This window comes from Odocoileus virginianus, chromosome 18, assembly GCF_023699985.2.
Source record: "Odocoileus virginianus isolate 20LAN1187 ecotype Illinois chromosome 18, Ovbor_1.2, whole genome shotgun sequence".
In the NCBI taxonomy this organism is placed as follows: Eukaryota; Metazoa; Chordata; class Mammalia; order Artiodactyla; family Cervidae; genus Odocoileus; species Odocoileus virginianus.
In genome coordinates, this window is record NC_069691.1 from 15,558,604 (window position 1) to 15,575,677 (window position 17,074).

The 17,074-nt window shown below is 35.1% G+C and overlaps 1 protein-coding gene across 3 annotated transcripts in view; it reads right to left on the reverse strand.

The window, feature by feature from the left end:
- Nucleotides 1-17,074, reverse strand: part of SMC5 (structural maintenance of chromosomes 5) — an 89,584-nt gene that overhangs the window by 49,099 nt on the left and 23,411 nt on the right. For 2 of the 3 annotated variants that reach the window (XM_020901923.2, XM_020901913.2), the window contains exons 4-8: nt 15,332-15,494; nt 14,296-14,430; nt 12,672-12,812; nt 9,339-9,500; nt 8,464-8,535 (exon numbers count right to left, since the gene is read on the reverse strand). In XM_020901923.2, coding sequence (XP_020757582.2) covers nt 8,464-8,535; nt 9,339-9,500; nt 12,672-12,812; nt 14,296-14,430; nt 15,332-15,494 — 673 coding nt within the window. The remainder of the gene's footprint in view (nt 1-8,463; nt 8,536-9,338; nt 9,501-12,671; nt 12,813-14,295; nt 14,431-15,331; nt 15,495-17,074) is intronic. The other variant, XM_070480366.1, reaches the window with a different exon arrangement.

Genomic DNA, 17,074 nt, shown 5'->3' on the forward strand with positions numbered 1-17,074 from the left:
GAGAACGCACTGGTCATAGCAAACACTCTCTTCCAACAACACAAGAGAAGACTCTACACATGGACATCACCAGATGGTCAACATCAAAAACAGATTGATTATATTCTTTGCAGCCAAAGATGCAGAAGCTCTATACAGTCAGCAAAAACAAGACCAGGAGCTGACTGTGGCTTACATCATGAACACCTTATTGCCAAATTCAGACTGAAATTGAAGGAAGTAGGGAAAACCACTAGACATTCAAGTATGACCTAAATCAAATCCCTTATTATTATACAGTGGAAATGACAAATTTCAAGGGATTCAAGATTCAAGTGATTAGATCTGATAGAAATAGTGCCTTTCTCTTCCAAACCTGGGAAGAGGAGAGAACACTTCTGAATTCATTTTAAAAAACTTAGTTATTATCCTGATATCAAAAGCAGACAAGCATGAAAAGAAAACCAGAGTATGTCCCTCATGAATATAGACAGAAAAATCCTTTAAATGTTAAGCTAACAGAATTCAACAGTGTGTTAAAGGAATTATAAATTTATACACCATAACCAAACAGGGTTTACTTCAGAAATATAAGGTTGATTTGATATTCAAAAATCAATGAAATTCATTTTTACAAGCTAAAATTGAACATGTGCATGATCAAATCAATAGATATGCAGAAAAAGCATCTGAAAAAATCCAACACTCACTTATGTTATTCTCAGAAACACAGAAATAGAGAACTTCCCGATCTATAAAAAAATCTACAGCTAATGTTATACTCCATGGTGAAAATATGAATCCTTTCCTCCTAAGACCAGGAATAAGGCAAGGATGTCCACTCTTACCATCTTTAGTCAACACAGTGCTGGAATTTCTAGCCAGTGCAGTAAGGCAAGAAAGGAAATAAAAAGCATAAAAATCAGAAAGGAAGAAATAAAGTTGTCTCCATTTGTAGATGACATGCTAGGCTCTGAAAAAATTCCAAGTAAATTATTTCAAAAAAAGAGAAAAAAGAAAAATCAAAGGAAAAACTTAGGTGTAATCTAACAAAATGCAGAGAACGTATATGCTGAAAACTATGTAGTGCTGATGGGGAAAAATCAAAGATCTAAATCAATGGCAACACACTGTGTTCATAGATTAGAAGATTCAACATGTTACTTTCTATTTTCCCCCAAACTGATATATATGTTTAATGCAAGTCCTATTAAAATCCTAGCAATGTTCTTCTGTAGATTCAGAAAAGATTTGGATGTCAATAGGATGATAAAGTAAGGAACTCTGAAAATCCTTTCCTCCAGAAAATTAATGAAAATGTTAGCAAAAACTGTCAAAAAATTAACTCTTTCAGAACTCTGGAATTACTCTGCATGTAAGCTAAATAAGCAGGGTGACAATATACAGCCTTGATGCACTCTCCCAAATTGGAACCAGTCCACTGTCCATGTCGGGTTCTAACTGTTGCTTCTTGACCTGCCTACAGATTTCTCAGGAGGTAGGTAAGGTGGTATGGTATTCCCATCTCTTCAAGAATTTTCCAGTTTGTTGTGATCCACATAGTCAAAGGCTTTAGCATAGTCAATGAAGCAGATGTTTTTCTGGAATTCTCCTGCTTTTTTGATAATCCAATGGATATTGGCAATTTTATCTCTGGTTCCTATGGCTTTTCTAAATCCAGTGTGAACATCTGGAAGTTCTCGGTTCATGTAACGTTGAAGGTTAGCTTGCAGAATTTAGAGCATTACTTTGCTAGCATGTGAAGTGAGTGCAACTGCATGGTAGTTTGAACATTCTTTGGCATCACCTTTCTTTGGGATTGGAATGAAACCTGACCTTTTCCAGTCCTGTGGCCACTGCTGAGTTTTTCAAATTTGCTGGCATATTGAATGCAGCACTTTCACAGCATCATCTTTTAGGATTTTAAACAGCTCAGCTGGAATTCCATCACCTCCACTAGCTTTGTTCGAAGTGATCATTGTTCTATTTGCAGTTCCAACTGTTGCTTCTTGACCTGTGCTCAGGTTTCTTAGGAGGCAGGTAAGGTGATCCATTATTTCCATCTCTTTAAGAACTTTCCAGTTTATTGTGATCCAAACAGTGAAAAGATAACTTGTCAGGGACTCTATATAGCTTCAGGACAGGGACTGATTGCCGGAAGAAACAACCACATGATTAAAAGTTGGATTGCAAGTTTCAGCCCAACTCCATGCCCTCCAGGAGGTGAAAGAGGCTGGAGGTTGACCTCAATCACCAATAGCCAATAATTTAATCAATCATAATGAAACATCAATAAAATCTCTTGAACAAAATGGATATTGAGCTTCTGGGTTAGTAAGTGTGTCCATATGCTGGGAAGGTGATGCACCCAGAAAGGGAACAGAAACTTTGCACCACCCTACCTTGTTCTATGCACCTCTTTCATTTGGCTGTTCCTGAGTTGTATCCTTTATAGTAAACCCATAATTGTTAAGTATAATGTTTTCCTGAGTTCTGTGAGTCATTCTAGTACAAACTGAACCTGAAGGCAGGGGTAGTTGTGGGAACCTCTGAATTTGTACCCAAGTCAGAGAGAAGAGTAGGAAAACAGGTCTAGGGACTTGAGACTGGCATGAAGCCAGGGCTGTCTTGTGGGACTGAGCCATGAATTTGTAGAATCTATTAAATTCTAAATAGTATCAGAACTTTCTGAGTTGAATTGTATAGAACAGAGTTGGTGTCAAAGAATCAATTACTGCCACAAAAATGAAACTTCATAAAGAAATAATTACAAAACTATTTTGACAGGCTTATAATGCTTAAAAATGTAACTGGTATGACAATAACAGCACAAAGGAAGGAGAAGGGAATAGAGCTACATAGGAGCAAAGTTTTCTATACTACTCAAGTACGTATTTATATGAACTAGACTATTATAAATTAAGATGTTATTTATATTTCTAAAGGCAGCCACTAAGAAAAGAGTTCAAAAAAATACAGGAAAAAAAAGAGACAGGAATTAAAATGGTACATTAAAAAACAACACAAAAGAAGGCAATATTGGAGAAAGAGAGGAGCAACAAAGTCCTAAGACAAATGACAACAAATCACAAAATGACTTAACAGCAATTACATCAAATGCAAATGGTTTAAACACTCCAATTAAAAGGCAGATACAAAAAAAAAAAAAAAAAAAAAAAAAAAAGGCAGATACAGGCAGAATGGATTAAAAAACCATCAAGACCAACTAAATACTGTTTTTAAGAAACACATTTTAGATTTGAAGATAGAAATAGGTATAAAGTAAAAAGATGTAACTCTTTGAAGATAGAAATAGGTATAAAGTAAAAAGATGTAACTCTTCTACACAGTCAAATAGAATTCTTTATTTTTCCTCTCCTGGTGGTGGTTTAGTCACTAAGTCATGTCCAACTCGTTGCGACCCCATGGACTATGTAGCCTGCCAGGCTCCTCTGTCCATGGAACTCTCCAGGCAATAATACTGGAGTGGGTTGCCATTTCCTTCTCCATTTCCCTCTCCTAGCAAATTTCATTTCAGTAAAAGGCACCACTATCAACTGTAAGGGTCAAAAGGTTAGATCTGATCCTTGATTCTTTCATAATGTATTCTTATATCCACTTCCTGAGCAAATACTGTTGGTTCAATTTTCTAAATTTATCAACTGCTACCACCTTAGATGAAATCACTGTTATCTCTTGCCTAGACTACTGCAATGGCCTCCTAAATGAAACTCCCACGTGTGGGGCAAAAATGAACTATATAGTCCATCTTCCATAAGGCAGTCCAAAATATTTTAAGATTTATGATATACTGTTTCTCTATAGCTTAAAAACTTTCAAACCAAGGCTTTCTTATAGTTTCTCACTGTAAGAAAGACTGTATAGTCCATTTACAATCAAGTTCAATTTCCCTTTTTTCTTCAAGGGTCTACCTAATATGGTCTCTGTCTACCTCCCATATCTGCTGCTTCTCAGGAACAATACATTTGTCTCCTGACATCCTTGGGAGATTTGTTCCAGCACCTCACCATCCCCCCCCACCTGCTACAGATATCAACATCTACAGATGCTTAAGTCCCTTATATAAAATGGCACAGTATTTGCATAAAACCTACACACATTGTTATTACAGGGTGCAAAAGTACATCATTATTGTAATTTAAATGTTGTACACAAGACACACTTTGGTTTTACTTTACACTTTTACTAAATGATCTATTCCCTATCCCAAAGCAAACATGGATAAAATTAAATGTTAAAAAAAAAACTCAAGAAAAAAATATCATCTGTAGTACAACGTAAATACTATGAATAGTTTCTGGTATACAACAAATTCAAGTTTTGCTTTTTGGAACTTTCTGGAAATATTTTTTTCAAATATTTTTGCTCCATCTTTGGTTGAATCCACAAATACAGAATCCACAGACATGGAGGGTCAACTCTATCAGACCCAGGAAGACACTGAGACAGACTGCCAAAGTCCTAAGGAAAAACAATTCATAATTTAGGGTTCAACATCCAGCCACTGTAATATTCCTTAGTGACTGCAGAAAAGGTATTTCCTAACATACAAGGACTCAGAAAGCTCATCACCCAAGGAACCTCTCTAAGACACCTACCGAAGAGAGACAGTATGAAAAACAACCTAAATTCCTCTCTTCAAACAAAGGAATCACAAAAAAATGTGATGTAAGCAGTAACATGATCAAATAAGCCAATAAAATATTTTAAATCTAAATAAACACAGACAGTAGAAAATAATACCTTAAATAACAGACAAGTAAAATTTCTAACGACACTGGCACAGAGTGGAAGAAGAGGAAATAAAAGTTTGCTAAGATTCTGATCTTTCTCAAACAGAAGAGGAAAAATACTAATTAACTTTTTCTACTAAGAAAAATATGTTATTTAAACTTTTTTAAGGGTAAGTAGAAGGCAGCGGTAAATGTGAACTGCTTAAACTTCTTTACTGTATGAGAAAGTGTCTCATATTGAATTTTTAAAATTACAAAGCAAAACCCAGTGTATGTTAGTTATAGCAGATAAAATAAAGAACAAACAATAGAGCCTTAATATCTAGAAAGCAAAAACACAATTACAAGAAAAACAGAAAAGTCTACATTCAAAGAAAAAGGAACTGGCACTTTAAAGTGCCTGGATAAATCAGGCTAGGAAAAAAAAAGAAAAGAGTAGAACGTTTGCATAATATAATTACAGTAAAAGTCCAAAAGGGTTTCAAAAAATTTTAATATAAAGTCATAAAGGTCACATCTATTAACCATAAAGCAATATAACTGGGACTAAACTTTTTTTATAAAGATTAAAAATTCCATATCCAAGTAAACTGAAATAATAAGAACTCCTATATAAATATAAATGAAAACCTGTGAATGAGAATTATAAAATCTTGAACCAAAACAATGCAAGCACATACCACACATGTAAGATGTAACCAAATGATAATCAGAAAAAATTTATATGCTATAATGTATTATATTAAAAATTAAGAAAAGCTAAAACTTCAAGAACTTACAGAAGTGATAAACTGTTAATTATGACACAGGGGAAAAAAAAGAAAACACTGGTTCCAGGAGAACTAAACTACTTAAATGTTGGCTTAACACTGAAATAAACCAGTTAAGGATGGAACAAAATAAAATTTTAGGTCAATCTTATTAGATGGTACAAAAAATGGTAAAGACAAGATTTTCTATTTGAATCTACCAATGTATTAAAATACTAAGTGAGATTTATGTCAGAATGCAAGCTGTTCAGTTGCTCAGTTGGGTCCAACTCTTTGCAACCCCACAGACTGCAGCACGCCAGGATTCCCTGTCCTTCACCATCTCTTGGAGCTTGCTCAAACGCATGTCCATTAAGTCTGTGATGCCATCCAACCATCTTGTCCTCTGCTGAACCCTTCTCCTTTTGCCTTCAATCTTTCCCAGCATCAGGGTCTTTTCCAATGAGTTGGCTCTTCCCATTAGGTAGCCAAAGTACTGGAGCTTCAGCTTCAGTTCTTCCAATGAACACTCAGAATTGATTTCCTTTAGGATTGACTAGTTTGATCTCCTTGATGTCCCAGGTGTGCTCAAGAGTCTTCTCCAACATGACAGTTGGAAAGCATCAATTCTTCGAGAATCAACCTTCTTTATGGCCCAAATCTCACATCCTTATATGACTACTGGAAAAACCATAGCTTTGACTAGAAGGACCTTTATTGGCAAAGTAATGTCTCTGCTTTTTAATATGTTGTCTATGTTGGTCATAGTTTTTCTTCCAAGGAGCAAGCGTCTTTTAATCTCACGGCTGCAGTCAACATCGGCAGTGATTTTGGAGCCCAAAATAATAGTCTCACTGTTTCCATTTTTCCCCATCTATTTGCCATGAAGGGATGGGACTGGATGCCATGATCTTAGCTTTTTGAATGTTGAGTTTTAAGCCACCTTTTTCACTCTCCTCTTTCACTTTCATCAAGAGGCTCTTTACTTCTTCGCTTTCTGCCCTAAGGGTGGTGTCACCTGCATATCTGAGGTTACTGATATTTCTCCCAGCAATCTTGACTCCTGTGCTTCATCCAGTCAGGCATTTTTCATGATGTACTCTGCATATAAGTTAAATAAGCAGGGTAACAATATACAGCCTTGACCTACTCCTTTCCCAAGTTGGAACCAGTCCATCGTTCCTTGTCCGGTTCTAACTGTTGCTTCTTGACCTGCATACAGATTTCTCAGGAGGCAGGTAAGGTGGCCTGGTACTCCCATCTCTTTCAGAATTCTCCAGTTTGTTGTGATCCACACAGTCAAAGGCTTTAGCCACAGTCAATGAAGCAGAAGCAGATCTTTTTCTGGAATTCTCTTTCTTTGCTATGATCCAAGGAATACTGGCAATTTGATCTCTGGTTCTTCTGCCTTTTTAAAATCCAGCTAAATGTTAGAGAACCGATCAACCTAGCAGTTCCTGTTTGGGGTTTTAAAGATGAATCTTTATGCCTTTTCCCTTCTAAACTCTAAATAAATAATACAAATGGAGCTAAAAGGGCTTGGTCCCACAAAGACAAAAGGGATAGAGTAACAACTGGAGAGTTCAATAAATATTCAGAAGAGTAAAAGCAGCAGAAGGACAATTAATTTAGCAGCCTACTATAGGAACCACAGTATAAGGAGTGAATGAAAGAGAAAGAAGCAAGAACTGACTCTTCCTAAAAAAAAACAAAAATCGTAGAAGAATCTTACAACTAGGAAATGTCAAGTATAAAGACCTCATATATTAAGTAATATTTTTGTGGAAATTTTTATTTTATACTTTGGAAAATAAAGTGTGGCACTCGGAGCCACTTCTGAGTTCTCTAAAGTCATTTAATTTTGTTGAGACACTATTTCTCCACCAGGTATTTGGATATAATAGTTATTGCCCTGTGCAAGCTTCAGAGGGATTTAGAGAAAGGACATGATTGCTGAGCCTTCCAAAATGTAAAAAAAAAAGAGAGAGAGAGACATCACATAGAAGAGAATGATTCCTACCTACCCCACCTGGCTTCCCAGGTGGCACAGTGGTAAAGAATCTGCTTCCCAGGACAGGAGACAGAGGAGACGTGGGTCCAATCCCTGGGTCGGGAAGATCCCCTGGAGAAGGAAATCACAACCCATTCCAGTCTTCTTGCCTGGAAAATTCCATGGACAGAAGAGCCCAGAAGACTACAGTCCATGGCATTGCAAAGAGTTGGACACAATTGAGCAATTGCACCCTACCTTTCTACTACAATGCATTCACACCCCCTCTATGCACACACCTTGAGCACTACTGCTATCAAGCAAGCTTCTGTCAAAAAAATTTAAGGTTTATCCTCTGGAGAAGTTAAATGAGAGAGGATTGGAATTTGAAGATAAAGATATAGGAAAAGGGACGAGGTTGAAAACGAACAGATTTAACATAAAGCTTTAAACACCAGAAATGCTTCAAGATGTGCATCCCTCTCTAAGAAAGGTAATTCAAGCTTTAGTTTCTGAATGGTCCTGGAGAACAGAACCCCAAAAATATTTGGGAATCTCTCTGAGCCACCAGAGCCACAGCAGCTAAAAAGCCCACTTCCTTGCACAATTATCCTAAAATAATTTTGCTATCAAGCTCCATCCATGCACAATGAATTTATAATCAGCTCTGAAATATCCAACTTTTTAATATAAACAAACAGAATCAATCCTTTGCAATTTAATTGCTGCTATGAAGACAACTAAATCCCATTTTACTATCACCCTATTAAATGCATATCTGTAGAGTAGTTTTGAGCCATTCCCCCCTAATTATCCTCTGTGCAACTGGTATACTTCCAAATTTTAGGTCTCCTCACAGATTAAGACAAGAAAGAGAACAAGGAAGATCTCGGGCAATTCAAAAACAAGAAATTCTCTCATAACCCACACCTGAACACAAAAGTTAGGGTAAATTAACAATAAAAATTTCAAATTCAATGCAAGATCTTACTTGTTTATCTTTTCTTTCTATAACATCTTGCTTATGTTTGCACTTTTGAGATGTCTCCTTAATAGCTAATGCCTGCAAAATTGAATCAAAAGAAGGGAAGTTAGTTAAAAAAAAAAAAAAAGCAAGGCAATTCTGTGACCCTGCTCATCCAAATATAAAATTGCTCTGTAAGTTTACCCACAATGCTCTTCTATGATTTCTTTCAAAGTAAATTCATTATCACCCAAAATACAATTACTTGACAATTTATGAAAGGTTATTCCTACAGATATTAAAAGTAGTTGCAGCTATATGCATACATATGTTTCTACATTTCTTCACATTTATTTCCTCATGTTATTTTATCCTAAAAGCAATAATACAGAATAGCAGGGTCCATAGTTTAAAACACTCTCAAAACAATTATGTGATTCCAAAATCTTCCCTAAAGGTTAAAAGCTATGATTGCAAAATTTTTAGTTACGTTTTCAAGGTATATAGAGAATATTCCATTATATTATTTATTCTAAAAAACATGAGGTTTTTTACATTACGTTCCTACAAAAGGGGATGTAATTATATAACATGTATGAGAAATTCACAAAAGGAGATCAATGTTTCTAGGAATATTGCTCTGAATCCTCCTGTAATTAGAACAATCACATTTCATTTCTCTCTTTTTATATCTTGAAATTTCTATAGAGTAGCAAGTTCCTATAAAGTAGCAAGTGATGATTAGGATCTTGAAAGACCTGTGGTAGTAGAATTCCTAATATATAAGAACTTAAAGAACTAAAGTTACATGTAAATCCACAAACATTACAAAACCTACAAATTATTTTTTATATTTGCTAAAATAAATGACAAGAAATCCAAAACTGAGCCAGAAATATAACCTTCTCTTTGATTCGAGCCTCCAAACTGTGACGCTGCCTTTCCATTTCTTCAATGCGTTCTGTTATAGGAATCTGACTTTCTTTAAGTTTTCTGACCTCTTCCTTTGCTTGGTCCCGAGCTAGTTTTACTTCTTCATATTCCTGACGAACATTTTCATATTCCTTACAATGAATTCAAGAAAGAAAAGTTAATATACTCTTTGCTTAAAGTAACACATATACTAAAATCAAGCTATAGGCAGAAACCAAATCTATGAAAAAGACAATTTTTAATCCCTTTAGGAGGTCTACTAATAAAAAAAAATTGCCCTCTGAAACAACTTCAGAAATAGTAAATATCAAATGATGATGAACTCAGTGATACTCACTGCAGACTTAAATCATCAGGCCAGATTCTGTCTTCCATCCTTTCCTGTTTCTGAGACATATATCCTAATGACTACTAAAGGGAGGATCTCCTCTAATCTCTCAATAATGAAGGGATTCAAAACTTGTAAAGAACCAAAAGAAACTCACTTATGAAAAATGTTTAAATACCAAAAAGGAAAATGGTTCAACAGAAAAACAAAACGAATCATCCAGGTGAAAATGATGCTTGTCACATCACAGGAATAAATAACTATTTGCTAAAAAAAAAAATAAAAATAAAGTGCTAAGAAAGCATATAGTAAGAATGAATGGGATGAAGAAAGCTAAAAAAAAAAATAATACAAATAAACATTACAAATAACTGAGAAAACAAGAGCAGTAAAAGGCAAAGGAGAAAAGAAAAGATATATCCATTTGAATGCAGAGTTCCAAAGAATAGCAAGAAGAGGTTAAGAAAGTGAACAATGCAAAGAAATAGAGGAAAACAACAAAATGGGAAAAACTAGAGATTTTGTCAAGAAAATTAGAGATACCAAGTGAACATTTCATGCAAAGATGGGCACAATAAAAGAGCAGAAAAAGTATGGACCTAACAGAAGTAGAAATATTAAGAAGAGGTAGCAAGAATACACAAAACTATACAAAAAAGGTCTTAATGACCCAAACAACCAAGACAACGTGATCACTCACCTAGGGCCAGACATCTTGGAGTGTGAAGTCAAATGGGCCTTAGGAAGCATTACTAGGAACAAAGCTAGTGGAGGTGATGCAATTTCACTGAGCTATTTCAAATCCTAAAAGATGATGCAGTTAAAGTGCTGCACTCAATATGCCAGCAAATTTGGAAAACTCAGCAGTGGCCACAGGACTGGAAAAGCTCAGTTTTCATTCCAATCCCCAAGAAGGACAATGCCAAAGAACGTTCAAACTACTGCACAATTGCACTCATTTCACATGCTAGCAAGATAATGATCAAAATCCTCCAAGCTAGGCTTCAATATGTGAACTGAGAACTTCCAGATGTACAAGCTGGATTTAGAAAAGGCAGAAGAACCAACATCAAATTGCCAACATCTGCTGGATCACAGAAAAAGCAAGGGAATTTCAGAAAGACATCTATTTCTGCTTCACTGACCATGCTAAAGTCTTTGACTGTGCGGATCACAACAAACTGGACAACTCTAAAGGAGAAGGGAATATCAGACCACTGAGAAATCTGTATGCAGGTCAAGAAGCAACAGTTAGAACTGGACATGGACAACAGACTGGTTCCAAATTGGGAAAGGAGTACATCAAAGCTGTATATTGTCACCTTGCTTATTTAATTTATATGTGGAGTACATCATGTGAAATGTTGTGCTGGATGAAGCACAAGCTGGAATCAAGACTGCCAGGAGAAATATCAATAACCTCAGATACACAGGTGACACCACCCTTATGGCAAGAAAGCGAAGAGGAACTAAAAAGCCCCTTGATGAAGGTAAAAGAGGAAAGTGATAAAGCTGTCTTAAAACTCACCATTCAGAAAACTAAGATCATGGCATCTGGTCTTCATGGCAAATAGATGGTGTCAAAATGGAAACAGTGACAGTTTATTTTCTTGGGCTCCAAAATCACTGTGGACAGTGACTGAAGCCATGAAATTAAAAGATGCTTGCTCCTATGACAAACCTAGAAAGTGTATTAAAAAGCAGACACATCACTTTGCCAACAAAGGTTCATAAATTCATAGCTATGGTTTTTCCACTAGGCATACGGATGTAGAGTTGGACTTAAAGAAGTCTAAGTGCCAAAGAACTGATGCTTTCAAACTGTGGTGCTGGAGAAGACTCTTGAGAGTCCCTGGGACAGCAAGGAGATCAAACCAGTCAATCCTCAAGGAGATCAACCCTGAATTTTCATTGGAAGGACTAATGCTGAAGCCTCAATACTCTGGCCAGCTGAGGCAAAGAGTCAACTCACTGGAAAAGACCTTGATGCTGTGAAAGATTAAAGACAGTAGAAGGGGACAACAGAGGATGAGATGGTTGAATGGCATTACAGATTCAACGGAGATGAGTTTGAGCAAACTCTGGGAGACAGTCATGGACAAGGAAGCCTGGCATGCTGCAGTCCATGGGATCACAGTCAAACACAACTAAGCAACTGAACAACAATAAACATTATAGGAAATCAAAAAGGAAATATTGAAAAATCATTAAACTCAATCTTTAAAGGGAGAAATCAAAAGACTTCAAAGTACAAAGATAAAACAGGTGTCAGAATAATAATAAACATAGGAAAAACATTATGAAATTGAGCTGAAAAAGAAAGAAAAAGTTTAAGAAAAATGGAATTACAGAAAAGGATAAGGTGAAATGGGTGGGACAGGCTGAATCAGGTCTGCCATACATTTTTCCAATCTAATAATTATTTCCCTCCTGGTATTAAAAATATTATTAAACTTTCTTATTTTTGTTCCACCCACTGAAAAATAATGTATTGAGGGAAATGAATTTTTGACCCAAACTACGGTTCCAAATCATATACATTACAGTGATTAAAACAGTAAACTCAGTAAACTTATGAACCATAATGAGTAGAAGATTACAGTTAATATCCTTCAGCTCTGTCTGTAGCTGAAGCTGATATCAGTAGCACACTCCAAGTAAATTTTCAGTGACCCGAGGACATTTCATTTTTATATATGTACATATTTTTAGCTCATTAATATTTTATAAAATAAAACTATCTGTTGACTCAATTCTGGAAGAATTAAGGACAAAGACTAAAATCAACTGTTACCTGTTATGCAATAACAATAACATAGCACAGTTACAAAATAACAGAGACAGATAAATATTACTATGCATGATATACAAAGCAAAAATGAACAACAGCACCTAATTTAAGTATTTAGTGTCTCCTTTATAATTTTCCTGATACTTAAAGAATCACTATTTTACTTTAGTAACTCAGACTTACCACCCACGGCCTTTTTGCTTCAAGCATCTCAATCAAATCTAAATGTCGCTTACGTTCATAGAACCTGTCCACATCTTGTTTATATCTTTCATTCCTCTGAATCATTTTCTCTAGATATTCAGTTTTCTCTTTGCATGAGGTCTAAAATAAATATTCATTTAACAATTAGCTTAATCAAAGAAAGACAAAAGGTCAAATCTTTTTATAATGAAAAATGTATAGTGCTAGCAAAATTTCACAATAACAGTTCTTAAGAACTGTGTAAAACTAAAGTGCACACCTGAGTTCTGGTCTAGGCTCTACTATTTATCAATTATGAGACCATGAGGAAGCCCTGCCACATCTCTAAGTTTGGACTCTTCTTGACTCTAGAGAAGACAGATATCTGCCCCATTTATCTCACTGGTAGGAGCTACTCAACTTACTACAGGTGAAAGCTCAAAAGCTGTTACATGACATAGAGAAAAGTGATATTATTATTAGTATGTTATGAATACCCATGACTGAAGGACTTAGAAATGAGATAAAGGAAAGCTAAAATCTAGCCTTTATCTTGTGAATTAACAAACACGTAAAATGTACTCAGAATCTAGAAGAATATGTGCTTGTTTTCTTTCAGAAGTTGGTAGGTAGTTAGTGTTTCAGAGGGGAGTATTAGATGATTTGATGTGGGGAAAAATAAAAGGACTGACAGGGGTATCTAAAGTAGGACTAAAATAATTACAACTTCTTTGGTCATTCACTCTGAATAAGTATAACAATAACAATAGCATTAGATCAGAACAAATCACATTATCAAGTACAGGTAGTTACAGTTTGTGTGTGCTTAGTCACTTCAGTTGTGTACAACTCTCTGCAACCCCATGGACTGCGGCCCAGCAGTCTCCTCTGTCCACAGGATTTTTCAGGGAAGAACACTGGGGTGGGTTGCCCTGCCCTCCTCCAGGGGCTCTTTCCAGCCCAGGGATCAAACCTGCACCTCCTGCACTGCAGGCAGATTCCTTGCTAATGAGCCCTCAGGAAGTGCCAGTTACAGTTTAAAAGGAAGCATTTATTTACTAGATTTCTCATTACTAAAACGTACTGAATTAATTTTAGCTGTTGAATTATGGAAAATGATTCATTAAATAAACATCTTTTAATGTGATATACTATAAAAGGACATTTAAATTTATTTATTAAAGGTGAAAATAAAAATCAAACACTGCAACTAAATGTACAGTTTTTTTTTTTTTTACAAAGTCTATCCTCACAACTGAATACAGTATAATAATAGGCTCAACAGAGTGCTATATATATGCTGTATTACCCAAAACCCTATACAGCACCTGACATATCACAGGTATTTAGTAAACACTGAATGAATAAAAGAATAACATTGAAACTTCCTGAGAAAAAAGTACTTTGTAATACTATAAATTGGCTCTTTAGAAATTCAATTAATAATATATATTTGATGACATGATAGTTAAAACTTTATATCAAAGCCATTCTTACTTTTTAGTAACCTAATTTAATTACTGAGAATCCTTGCTGAAAAAAAAATCACAAATATATGAATTCACTCAATGAACTATTATTTACTGGCATTGAAAGACAATAAAATGAGTTGACTGTAAATTACCTCTAGTTGTTTTTCTTTCTCCCTGAAATTTTTGAGTTCACAGTGGTATTTGTGCATTTCTGGAGGACCAATTGACTTCTCGGTAGCTTCAAGGAGTTCAATTTTACTGAGTTTAGCAAATTCTCCAACTTTATCCTAGAGACAAAACTTAAATATCAACTAATATTATCATTTACAAAAATCTTCCAAACATTTTTCACTCGATGATACTTGTCAAGAAGAAACTGATTCAAAAGAAAAAAAAAACTTTTGAGATATGAATCTTAAAATAAATCCTATCCTTTGATATATTATTCTTTAAAATAATAAACTTAGGGTATAAACTACCATCTTTTTGAGAACTTTAAAAAAAATTCAATGTCACTATTTCCAGGTTGAAACTTTTATATACATTTAACACAGTTTCGAAATAAAAAATACTGCCCTGGATTGAAATGATCATTACCACATGTCAATCAGAATGAAATTATCAGATGAAGACAGCCTCAAATCAGCTGATAAATGCTTTCAAATTTTAACTTTTACTTAACTTGGACACAGTAATCAAATCACCATTGTTTCTGAAGAAAAAAACTAATTCAGTCACTAGAATAACATTCAAAGGCAAGTCTAAAAGATATTTGACTTTAATATTCAACATGGAATATCAAGATGTTTTATTTTTTTTTAACAGATTTAAAAATATAAAATGTTTCTAGAGGCATACACATAGATTTAAGAGTCTTGGTATATAAAATATTTTTACAAATACACTGATTAAGAAGTTGTTTATTAACACAATTTTAAGAGCCTATAAATTGGAGCACAGAGCTATTCAACCTACTTTGTGTACTGATAAATAATACCTTTATTTCCTTTATAATACTTTGATAGATTTATTAACTGAGTATTTCCAAATTACTAAAAAGTAGTAAGATTTTACTATAAGAGATGAGATGCTACCTTTTACAATACAAAGAACTGTTAAGTATTAAGACCACTATGCTCATTTTAAATAGTAACAATAGCTCTCAAAAAGTATTTAATTCTCTCATACCTGAGGTAGAAACTGGCAAAGATTGCCCACTTGAATATTTAAGGCTGCAACTTGCTCTTCTACTATTTTTTGGGATGCAGATCTTTTGTTGATGAACCAAAAGGACTGATTTTTTGCCACATCAATCTCACGAGTGATTACAAGATTTCCAGAAGTCCTGAACCTATTTAAAAATTAGAAATCTTTATATTCAAAATACATAATTTTAGAAATTAAATTTCTAAAATTCTCTTGCACCAAAGGTTTCCACATATGACTATTATTATAATTTTTATTCCTTTTAACATTATAGCCCCTCCTAAGAAGGAAAGCCTGGCATTTTATTAGTGGTAATAAATAACTGACCACAAATAAGTAACTTCTTTCAACATCTGAAATCATTTAAACCACTAAAATAAAATTAAAACACACTGATATTAACTCCCAAACATTGCCTGAGGATTCACATATCTGGAGTTATTTATCCTTTAATTATTATGCTATTCTCTAACCACATGTGCTCACTACAATTCAAACTGGGTTGATATATGAAAGCATAAAGAGTTCAACCTTGAAACTCTCTCTACTTGGAAAATGTACAAATGAAAACCAACTACTGTGTATGTATTTCCAGGTATCAATTGGAAATGCATAGAGGTGGCCCATGGCTTCCTCATCTTATACTCCACCACTCTGAATTCAGAAGAAACTGTATCACATGACTATAAAGGAACACTGAACAAAAGAAAATTCATCTGAAAGAAGGGTATTTATTTTTTGCTTTTAGAAGCACTACTGCACCACACCTCCTACCTATTCATCCATCTTCTTCACTGGCAATCAGCAGCATGTGGCATAAAGATAACTTATTGGTATCCAATGGCAAAATGACAATGTAAGTATTGTATATATTATCTAGATTACACTGTAATCAGAACACTCCAAACAGTAAGATTTTAGGATGTTCAACAAGGTATTTTAAACTTTCATTTCCAGGAGCATAACTAACAAAGTATTTTCTGATTCTCTTACTGAAAAACTACTAAAAAAAAAATTAGTAAAATATCTTTATAAATGTATTTATAGGTTAGCATGAAAGTAAGGAATTCTGGCCAAAATACCAGTGCAGATGGGAAACCATCAGTGGAAAAATGAAATTGCCTTTCATTCTGAGGGCATTTGGCCAACCAGGTAACCTGGTGTATTTATTTTTATGATCCCAAGAGAGGGGTGTTGAGGACAAAGCCCAGAGTTCTCCAAGATAGAGTCTAACAGAAACCATCCCAAGGATCTGATCAAGAAGGCAGAGGAGAAGAACATGGGGACCACCTTCTCTGATAAATACATCAAAAGTACATCTACATGCAGAATTATTTACATAGAACATCTACTGAACATTGGAAGAAGAACTTCAGACTTTCTAAAGGGCAAGAAAATCTTCACATAACTAAGTAGGACAAAAGAAGAAAGGAAAAAGAGAGAGCGAGAGGAACTGGGATGGAACCCGAGTCCCTGGGAGCAAGCTGTGAAAGAGTAAAGGTTTCTGCACATTGTGAAGTTCCCTCTTTGGTGGTGAGATCAACTGGAACAAAAAGGTAGCTTTGGAGCCTCAGAGCGGGTGCAGCAACAGGCTTACAAGGGCAAAGTGGAAAGACACCTTCAGACAGTAGGCGCCACCTGGCAGATCCCAGCCTGAGACACTCATCTGCTGAGGCAGGTGGAGCGAGCCTTGGGCTTTGGAGGTTAGACCGCAGAAGAGGACCA